The sequence below is a fragment of the Salvelinus sp. IW2-2015 genome, linkage group LG14 (genome assembly GCF_002910315.2).
Source record: "Salvelinus sp. IW2-2015 linkage group LG14, ASM291031v2, whole genome shotgun sequence".
Taxonomy (NCBI): domain Eukaryota; kingdom Metazoa; phylum Chordata; class Actinopteri; order Salmoniformes; family Salmonidae; genus Salvelinus; species Salvelinus sp. IW2-2015.
The window spans coordinates 14,075,002-14,086,236 of NC_036854.1; the positions used below are offsets into that span (position 1 = coordinate 14,075,002).

Genomic DNA, 11,235 nt, shown 5'->3' on the forward strand with positions numbered 1-11,235 from the left:
TTTCTTAGTTGGGGATCCTTTAACACACAACACCATAGATAAACACTAAGATTATGCCCACACATATACACATTTGAATAAAAACTGTTGGGGTGTCACTCCTTGCATTCATAAGTTTGTCTGTAAATTTGAGAGTGGTTACATTGTCACAGCCTCGTCTGTCAATTTCCAAACAGTGTTAGGGTCAGGTTTTGAAATTACAGATTGGGCCTTTAAATGGTTAGGATCAAGTCTTCAACAAAAATCCATGCACACCTGTTAGCAAAATTAATCACTGAAAGCATTTAGCTTTTTTAAGGACAGGTAATTTTATTCCTTCTTCTAGACACTGTAAACATACAAATCAGGGTTTGTTTGCACACTTGACAAGGCGTTAATGGCACACAGACTGACCAGCAGAGCAGCATCTATGTTTTTTGGCACAAGGATACTCCTCGTCACTGTTATACGTCCCTGCCAACTGTCCCTAAGACAGTTCTGTGTCTATGATCGGGCTGAAGCCGAGGTATATTAAAGTAAATATTTAATGTTTATGGAAATACTATTTTTAATGTCCTTCTCTGTCATTCACTGTATATTCTATTTATTTGGGAGCCAAGAGAGCATATCATTTTGTCTGAGTGAAATTAATATTTTCAAGGGTTTGCACAGCACACTTCACAAAGACAAGTGTCTCTATTGCTAAGCTGCTGTATTGGTGTGTCAATTTGGCCAACGCCAATTTCAGGATTCATTGCAATTTACTGATAACCCTTKAAGTCTTCAGAACATTTTCTTGCTAACAATTCAAGCTTCTTTTAAAGTGTCTCTTTTTCTGAGAATCTAATCCCTTTTCCCATATAAAAGGGATGACTGAATCGGAGATAAAAATAAGAAACTCAAGGACAATACAGGGTAGTATGCCTCTGGGATAAATGAATCTCTCTACCTTAATATTCAGTGAAAATCTCACATGGGACTCATCTTCCACACTTTTCATTAGTCTCAAGTTTTGATTTAAGATGTGTTTAAAATTCGCTTCAAATTTACTCCCTGTAACAGATACATAAATTAGGAGTGAATCTTCACTATTATAACTTCCGTCGCTGAGAAACGGTTCAGGTCTCATCAGACGATGAGAAAGAGCTCAGCACATGAAGCTGCTGAACATTAGCATGGTAAAGGTTAGACGCTTACAGCGTTACACCTCAGGGTTCACGCCATTATCTCATTGAGCACTTCCTTTTAGTTAAGTGTTTGGTTCCTCACTCTCCCTCTCAAAGAGAGACAGCTGGCTGCAAATATCACCATTAAGGATCCATAAAAACAGGTATTATGGGCGGAATAGTCCAAATGTAATTTCATAGTTCTTATGTCAAAGTGTTACGTTTGTCATATTTATTACAGTTTGGCTAAATTAAATCGTATTAACTACTATCCTATATCTACTAGAAGTGTTACGTTGTCGGGTATTTTGAGGCTTTATGCATCACCAGTGATAAGTCTCACCAGTAGTATTTCCTCACAACAACCCTAACTTTGGATCCATGTGAGCCAAACTGTTGTCTGAATGTAAAAGGATAGTCATGGGCAATTCCACTGTAACAGAATGATGCACATTTACTTGAAGAACAGTACATTGGTGACTGTTATGTCATACTGTTACCAAACTTTGCATCTGCACTGTTCAAGTAAAATGTGTTTTTGTAAAGATGCCAGTGGAAATTGTTAAAAGTAGTCCTTGTGCGTATAGTTGTATAGTTTATTTATCTTTGCTATCATTGGTTTCTGTTTGACATACATTTTAAAAGTGAAAAATCAAAGTCTCAGCATCATTCTGTTACAGTGGAATTGCCCTCATTCTTTGGCCTGCAACTGTGCAAGTGGCAAAAGTGTGCAACAACAAACCCCACAAATTGAAAACACATGGAACGGATGCCAACACCCACAATGACACCATGATCACTTCAGTAATGCACTTCAGCTGCTTTATTCATGTTTGCAAATTAAAATAGAATAAATTAACAATTTTCTTCTTCTTCTAAAAAAAAAAGAAATGTACAAAAATACTGTCAAACTTTCCTGGAAAGCTTCAACACAGTAGTATTGCCTTGTATCGCATACACTAAATAAGCACAGTGGTGTCAATTCTGAGGACTGATGAGGAACAAGACGTCCTGTGAAATGATACTCTCTACCTTGACAACATTCCACACTGTTTATTGTCCACACATGAAAGAGTAGGGGGGAGGGGTCGGATATTTAAGCGAGGAGTATCCCTTTTCCAAAGACTCATTTTTTCTCTCTTTCTAAACAGACATTGTTCCCATTTAAGCATGTGGAAAATACCCACACATCACCCCTCTGTTATTGAAGGATTCACATCTCTGTAAAGACATTTCCATTCCTACCATTAACCTTTACAATATCAAAGAAAACCATGTTAACTCACAGTGCATCCTGGCTGTGATACAAGCAATGTTAAAAAGACATTTGCAGCAGATGAGGAAATAAAAAAACAAGCACAAGTTTCAGTTTTCCTCCATGATAGACAAATCATTTTAAAGCACAGATATCTGGTAAGTATATGGCCACAACATTGTACAGTATAGTATTGTAGGGAACAATTACACAGTACTTGTCTACAAGCATGTTTCTTAACCACTTCGAACATTTTGAATATGGTTCATTTGCAATTCATAATTATTCAACATTTTCTGTCATCCAAAATGTTTGAATGAGGCAGGAAAATAAATATACCAAGCACACTATTGTACGGCTCTATTTTCCTCCAGAACTAGGCCTATTCAAATAAGCAGACAACTCTACTCATCTAAAGGTTTTCTTGATTTCACATGTTCTGTTGTCCAATTAAAGCTAGAATCCTTAATTGAAACAATAACAAAGTGGGCACCCCCACTCTGTTTTGGTAAAAGAAAAAGCTGAGGAATGGGCCAATAGAAATGTAACCACTCTCAAATTCATAGACATAGCTATTGGTGCAAGGACTGACCACCCATTATATCAAAATTATAGTTAATCATGTTGAGGCTATACAGTGTTTGTTTATATTAACATTGTTTACAAAAAAGGGGCTCATATTTTTCCTTTGGGTGATGGGGTATCACAGTTGAACTAAGCTCATGAGGCATTTATAAGTTATATTCTTCAAGAATCAATGGGTATATATATATATAATTAATTTCTAAGTCCAAAAATGGATGTAGCAACTAAGGATTCTAGCTTGAAGTAACGATGCATAGCATGGATGTAAAAATGTGTCTTTCTGGCAAAGATTCAATTGAGATTGTAGTGCATTCCTACATCAAACAAACTCATTTCCATTATGTCTGCAGTATATGTCTATTACCCCAAAATATTTGAGGAATATATAATCTGGTATAGTACATGTTTCAATGGTTCTCCATTGGTGTATTGCAGATCTTCTCTCTCAATGTTCGAGTTTAGGGGACAACAAGGAATGCTTTAGAAGTCTGTTTGAGTAGATGACTGTATAAGTCCACTTAGTGAGATTTAACAACTCACTCGGCTTGGCTGTTGCTTACATACAAAGTCTGTCATGAAATCAAACTCGTTCTGTCCTAACCACAGCTCAGGTAGTTCCTTTATTCGGTCCAGCCCCATCTCAATGACCAGAGACATCAAGACCTCCTCATCAATAAAATCCGTGTCAATGACGTTGGGGGGCAGTATTGCTGCAGGCACATGATGCGCTTGTGGAGGCAAACTGGACGTGCTGTGTTTCGCGTTGCCGTCTCTGAACTGTTGTCCTGTCCCGTTAACTTGATGATTCGCTGGATGCAAATCATGCATATAATGATGGTGAGAGGGGTGAGTATGGTGGCTGTAGTACTGCGTGTTGAGCTTTTGCAACTGCATACTTGCCGCGAGCTGTCCTTGAGTGGGGACGGCGGCGGCGGGTGCCACAAATTGAGAGCTGTAGCGCGCTCCGGGAGGCATATTGCCGTTTGGGTGTCCAGCGTTTACATTCCCCACCGAATGCCGAATTCCGTGGTTAGCTGTTACATTGCCCCCTCCGTAGTGCAAATGATCTCCCATTATACCAGTAGTGTAGCCATGCTGCTGCTGTTGTTGCTGATGGTGTAGTGGGTTCGAAAACTGCCCCATGCCCATTCTGCGCGCTGGGTGGTGATGGTGGAGACCATTCACAGCTTCAGGGAATCGTCCATGGTTCATTGCCATCATGCGGTCTACCATTCCCCAAGCTGTCACAAATTAAAATACAAAACATTCAATATGCATCGACTGGATAAGAAAAACAGGCTATCCAATAATTTACGCACAATGAAAACGATCATCACCCAGTAAATATCTTTGCAGTTAAAGCCTCCAAATTATTATATTAAAAACTACTTAGAAACAAATCCCATGCAAAACATTAATTTTAGACACTATGTATGTATACAATGTAACTGCAGACTGAATCACAATAAACAGAGCTGCAAGGTTGTATCAAATGTCTCCGTGACATTGTAATTACTTTCCTTTTTTCAGTGAATCAATTTCCGCAACTCACTCCAAACACAAAACTCGTTCTTTACCTCTTTGACGGGATCCCTTGGATGTGGCTCCGCTGTCAGCACAAGGCGAGTGACTGTATCAGTCCAGTTTTGCAATCCCAACTCAGTGAATGCTGTGCATTCTGAAAATCAAGATGGTGTATTTTCAAACTCAGCTCAAAAAAATACAAAACTGTTTCAACCGCTCTCATCCAGTGCTGATATACAAGCAGTCAGGGGCGGAGCAACCGAGTCTTGACTCTGACGAGACAAAAGTCTGGATTCAGGATCGCGCAAAAGGTGGAGGAGAGTCTTCGCACCAAACGTCTCCCGCGTTCACAGCAGCAACACCGAGGCACACATTACCTCATTGCAGCTATTTCTGTTCAAGGCAAGAGTGGCAAAACGTGGATTCACATTTCACAGCTTTGGAAAGATCAACATGCATAGAAGCTGTCCCTCACTTTTGCGCATAGAGGTAAAAAATTACCTAATGGACAGAGTATAATCTATTTACTCTTGTGGCAGAGGTCCAGACCTTAACATGTATCAACTCATGAAACAATATAATTAGGATATGAATAGGTGTATCCACAGTTGATCAGCCTAAATACAAATTAGATACAGTGAATTTCAAAAGTATTGGGACAGTGACATGTGTTGTTGTTTTGGCTCTGTACTCCAGCACTTTGCATCTGAAAAGATACAATACCAGGTGAACCGTTTAGAAATGACATAGTCCCCCCCATTTTAGGGGACCAACATTCTTGGGACAAATTAATTTATATTTGTATTAAAGTAGTCAAACGTTTAGTATTTGGTCCCATATTCCCCGCACACGATGCATTTTGGGGGGTATGATAATTGTGCATCTATCTCTCACTATGGATGAAAATACCCTATATAATCTGTCCTGGAAACGTAGGCTATACGGAGGATACACATCATACAGCCCTTTAACAGTCTACTAGTTCATTTGCATGACTTAGTATTTTCAGTATTTACAAATGACATGTGAAGTGACACATGAATCCATATTGAACAATGGAAATCTGTCCGCTGCCCCTTAAGTCCTTGCACATTCCATGTTTTACGCATATCCAAACGCCTCTGTGGACTTGCACTCTGCTTGTAGCAGTTGCCACCAGTGTCTTGAACAGCCAAACTTCTCCATGCTCTGTAAACAAACCTGATCACCTCAACACTGATGATGCCCACTGCTGTACACAAACACATCTACCATGGCTTTTCCTGAGAGTACAAAGCCAGCTCCATATTACACAAGGCTCTTAAAGTGACCTTGCAGGGATCTGCCTGCCAATTACCAGTGTCACACTGGAGGAAAATTAGCAATGCATGATTGTACACAGCGTTTTATTTGCAGAATAGTATGTAAATACTAAAGTGATGGTGGCTCATGCATATGATGATGGCATGATATGTGTGAATTTAAATTAATCTTGGAATTTGCTTGGGTGCAGCATAATTTTAGCCTGGTTATAATGTAGTAATATAAATGTAATTCATACCTAGAATATAAAACTGCTACTCTGAGTCACCATCTCCAATGCTTTTGTATCTACCATAGGACATTTTTATCACCTCGTCATGACAGAGTGACTAACTGTTCTCTTGACTTCAATTGAGTGTGTTTGGAAACCAGTGTTGACAGAGAGTGAGGGAAGAGGAGCTCGGTATGTGAGTGCACTCAGCTGACTGTGTGAAAATGAAAGGGGCTAGCAAGTGGAGCACACAGTGTGGAATGGGTGGATTCTGTTGCAGTTAGCCATGCTTAGTTAGAAAGCATGGCTCCTAGCTGGAGGGAAACTCTTTAACCATCGTGTGAAAAGTGAGAGCTGGGGATTCGGAGACCTCGGCAGGCGGCGTCTATGTGAAATGCCATTTGAGTCACAGATCTGGAAAGTGGCTGAGGGAAAATAGAAAACCCGTTTACACATTTAGGGTTGAATCAATGTTGTTTCCTCTATAGAAGCACCCAGGTCTCCATTGCCACTTTTCTTTTAAAAGTGTACCCTAATAGTTATGATACTGTATTGTCTCTGGCTACAACTTAAAAGGCATTTGTTGTATTTCCAGTCTCTCACCACATTCCTCCAAGGGATGTTGCATATTCTGTTTGGCAAACAAACCACATGCATTTTACCACCTTAGGTGATATGACTGATATTATTATAAAGTAGATCCCACAATGGTGAACTATTGCCTCTCAGGCACCGTAGACTAATACATAATACCTGTAGTGCAGTTCTGTACATAATGGTAAAAGAGACTCTTAATGCCTGGCTTTTCCCCCAGCCAGCCTGTGTCTTGTATACCCATGCTTCTACCCTTTTACTAATTGGTCTATCCTTTTCAAATGTACAGTTTTCTTCCCCTTTCCAACTGTTGAATGTGGAGGGACAATAGCATTCCTCAGTGGTTTAATCCCAACGTCATGCCTCACTCAACCCCATTGGGGAATAGAACTAATGAGCCTACACCCACTAAACCATACAGTATGTTGGAAACCTACTGCACATTTGTGCCACTGCAAATCACTCGGGTGCTCTGGCTGGCTCTCTTTGTTTGAAAGGAAATGCGACCTGCTTTATTAATGTTTTAATGGGCTGTTCACTGTTTAATTCATTGGGCATATTTTATTTCCCTTCCTCTTCATCCGTTGCAAAAAAATATTAGACTCAAAATCCACACCATCCCCCCTAAATCCACTGTAGTGTGACATTATACTCATCTCTTTAGAAGCCCCTGTGTTTTATTTCCTGCTGTGCAGTGCAACCAACCAACCAGTAAACCCACTGGGGCCATTATGATGTCAATGAATCAGAAAGTACTGCTTTATGCCTCTTAATAAACCAGAGAAAGAAGGCTGCAATAGTCTCCAATAGCACAAGTCCATCATTAAGCACAGTAAACTAGTATCCAGCTGAGCCCTCTGGATACGGTTTCCATACAGCCAAGCGCTGTGTGGTTTTAGCTAGGCCTGCACATCCAGGTGTTAAACCTCAGTCTTACAGGTATTAAGCTCTTCTGTTGTGGTCTGTTCTGACTGCCCATATCCAGCTATATTAAACCCGCCTGAGGATACGGCCCTCCAAGGCACTTGATCAGTCCGAAGGCAACCAGGAGTAGACCGAATCATTGATTTGGTTGGGTTTAATGTGTGTGTGTTAGAGGGGGAACTGTGTCTCTCCGTGTGTCTGTGTGTGCATGCATGTGTCTTTAAGTACAGATTTGAACACTTTTCGAATGATTTTGTTGAACAAAAGATAGTTTTTTTTCAAACCATGTTAATGTGTGTTATAAATATATTCTCACTAGATAATCTCTTCAACAAGGGATGTAAATGATGATAAATGTCAAAGATCATGAAGAGATGCCGTTTTAAAAGGCTTATTTGTAATCGTATGATCACAGGCTGGCAGAAAATTCCATTCTATTTTATTTCCCTTGAAATAATGGTACACGAGGGAGACTTCCCATTGGGCAAAAACTGCTTGAATCAACGTTGTTTCCACATCAATTCAACACAAAAATTCAATGTGGTTACATTGAATCAACGTGGAAAACCGATTGGATTCGAAAAAAGTAATTCATATAAGGAAACGTTGGCCTTTTTTCACCCTACTTTTAATGCCATTTTCTTTTTTTATTTCATGTTGAATTGACATTAGTTGACAACTCAACCAAATGTAAATGAAAAATGTTGAACTGATGTCTGTGCCGAGTGGGTTCTCATTATTATATAGTGAACAATATTGAACAGTCACTAAACAGTTACAACTCTCTAACCTCTTTACATGATATGCTTACAAGCAGCATAGCCAGCTCATTTGCTCTTGTTCACAACCCGTTAGCTTCACTCCCTTGCACTAAGCAAAAAAGTTCAAATATTAGCCAAGCTACAGTATGTGATCAGCAACTCTGCTGTAGCAATATGAGTGCGTGGACACCAGACTGCAAGCATGTGAAGAAACAACTTTTATAAAATAATCTCTCTCAATTGGCCTGTGATGCTGCAACGGTTTCAACGATTGGGTGGCAGGGCTTCGCTCAAATTTCACATTACAGTTGCTACTTGCTACAGGCTGTAAAAGAGCCTGCTCTGTGTTTGTGCTACGTGGGCTGGCTGGCCACTTCTCCCTCTGCAGAAAGGTTTTATTCTCTGGCTGGAGTGGCATAAACAAATAAGCGGCCAGATGCACCTGCCATAATCTGAGGTTAAATAGTAAGTTGAAAGTGAAAGTTGCCACAGCAAAGGGGCAGAGCCAAGACAGCTGCACATGGATAAACCATGTCTCTCTCTCTCCTCTCTCCTCTCTTCTCTCTCTCTCTCTCTCTCTCTCTCTCTCTCTCTCTTCTCTCTCTCCTCTCTCTCTCTTCTCTCTCCCTCTCTCTCTCTTCTCTCTCTCTCTCTCTCTCTTCTCTCCTCCTCTCTCTCTCTCTCTCTCTGTTCTCTCTCTCTCTCTCTCTCTCTCTCTCTCTTCTGTCTCTGTCTCTCAACATCAGGAAAACTGTCTGTCGGCCACAGAAATAACACTATGCATTTTTTATTGAGCCTCATGGGTGTGGTATATATTGTACATCCATGAATTATATATTATCTTTATTTCTTTATTAGCTGGCTGTCTCAAGTTCTTATGAAACTTTATGTGGAAAAATATTGTACATGTTCAGATGACATATTTGCTTGTACTGTATTTACAGCACCTTGTTGGTATTGGTATACTCTACTTGTGATTTTTGACTTATATTTATTGTTCAAGACTGAGACTATACATTATTGTTGAAGAACTTCAACCTACAGAAGCCTATATTCCTTTAAACCTTGGACTGCTTTCAATGCAACGTGTTTTTTGTTTACTACCTCACCCTTGTGTGTCACCAGAAATGGCTGAAGCGGGGGAAAAAACAGTCAGTCATTTAGCCTAGATATAAAATGTTAGCATTTGAAAGTAAACACAACACGCTTTCAGTCATCTTTAGTTGTGTTGTGGATTAACATGCCCATTTGTATATGGTCATAATGAGAGAGAAGAAGCTGCTTTGAGTCATTTTCTGTCAGCTCTAATTAAAGAGTGAGCTTGAATGTTAGATGGATCTGTATCTGGTGCTGTGGCTGAAAGGGCTTTAGTCCTGGAGCTTTATAAAGCTCACAACCACACAATACTTTAAAAGCATTGATTGTTGTCTACTGGAATATATATATATCACCGCGTCCGTCATTCATCAAATGATTGTATTCACATATAGGAGCGTAAAGTAAACACATGGTCTTCTTACTCTCATAAACATACTGTACAATCAATGCCATCACTTTTTTTTAACCTTGTTGGTGCTCCACCTCATACGGCTCCCCTCACCCCTCATTTGTAAAGTAACTTACATACTTCAAGTCAACATGCATCAATCAAACAGAACTTGTTCCTATCTGTCCTGTCTCTAAGTTAATTGTATCCCTCAGCTGACTGGTTCACTGTGTATTAATGTCCTTTCATGCTATTCCACATTTCGGTGTGCATGCTGTTAGGCCAGAAGGTGTTTCTCTGTTGGGGTTTTGCAGCAAGGCTTTGCACTCCTTCCCATGAGGTCCCAGTCCCAGTCCCACCCCTGTGATATGAGCTCCGTGCTCTAAAACAGCCTGCAGGGTCAGGGGGGTCAGGCGCACCAGGAATGTGTGCATGTGACCACCACGCTGCGCTATGTTCGGCTCCTCTCTCTCTCTCTCTCTCCTCTCGTTCTCTCTCTCTCTCTTTCTCTTTCTCTCTCTCTCTCTCTCTCTCTCTCTCTCTCTCTCTCTGCTCTCTCTCTCTCTCTCTCTCTCTCTTCTCTCTCTCTCTCTCTCTCTCTCTCTCTCTCTCCTCTCTCTCTCTCTTCCTCTCTCTCTCTCTCTCTCTCTCTCTCTCTCTCTCTCTCTCTGTGAGACGCGGCTGCTGGCTGGGGACTTTCATTTGTCTCATTATGCAAAGACAGGATGTTTACACACTCTAGAGCCAATTCACCCCCAATGTTACCATAAATCAATTCACTTTGGGTTCGAGCTGGCCTCTGATCATGGACGAGCAGAGGGAAGGCTTGAGGAGGAGTTTTGCAACACCTCTGCTCCGGATTGCTCCAGAGCTTTTTATTATTAATGGGTTTATGTTGTTTGTTGATGGCATCATTATGGCGGTTCCCCTCCTGTGCTCGTCCTTGCTGTGTTGGGCTGTCAAAGGAGGCTCTGAGGGAGAGAGCTCTTATACTTGCATGTGATTTTATATCCATACAGGAAAAACTACAAAGAACCTGTGGAGATAGAAAACTGGGAGTTTATTGTGGATTAACAACGTTATATGATTCCTACCTCCCTGGATTGGATCACTTATTATATCAATTACTCGTAGTCAGCTACTTCTCTAATGATCAGCATGCTGCCATCACTCTCCCTTTGTGCTGAAGCATTAGTTCCTTTTCAATGTCCTCTTCTCCCTCTTTCCCCATTTTGAAATAGCTTATTGCACTTCAGATACAGCATTCAAGACAGAATATGTAACCTACTGACTACCATATGTAAATATATTTGGGGTTATTCTCACATTTTGGTCTCACATTAATGTAAGATTAACACTTGCAGCATCTATAAAAGTAAAGAAAAAAATCTGTGGCAAATAAACAAAATGCGTTTGGATCATGTCTTCCTGTTACTACATGACTGTGA

At 40.4% G+C, this 11,235-nt stretch overlaps 1 protein-coding gene across 1 annotated transcript; it reads right to left on the bottom strand.

Annotated features, from left to right (window-relative positions):
- Positions 1–3,130: 3,130 nt before the first annotated feature.
- Positions 3,131–4,715, bottom strand: LOC111973122 (cbp/p300-interacting transactivator 2). The gene is made up of 2 exons (XM_024000364.3): positions 4,563–4,715; positions 3,131–4,226 (listed from the first exon to the last, which is right to left on the bottom strand). Exon 2 carries the CDS (start codon positions 4,216–4,218, stop codon positions 3,514–3,516), a length of 705 nt encoding a protein of 234 aa, XP_023856132.1. The 5' UTR covers positions 4,219–4,226; positions 4,563–4,715; the 3' UTR covers positions 3,131–3,513.
- Positions 4,716–11,235: the final 6,520 nt, after the last annotated feature.

What these genes read in the sequence shown, in the direction of transcription:
- LOC111973122 (XM_024000364.3), bottom strand. Translation starts at nt 4,218, where the DNA reads ATGGTAGACCGCATGATGGCAATGAACCATGGACGATTCCCTGAAGCT.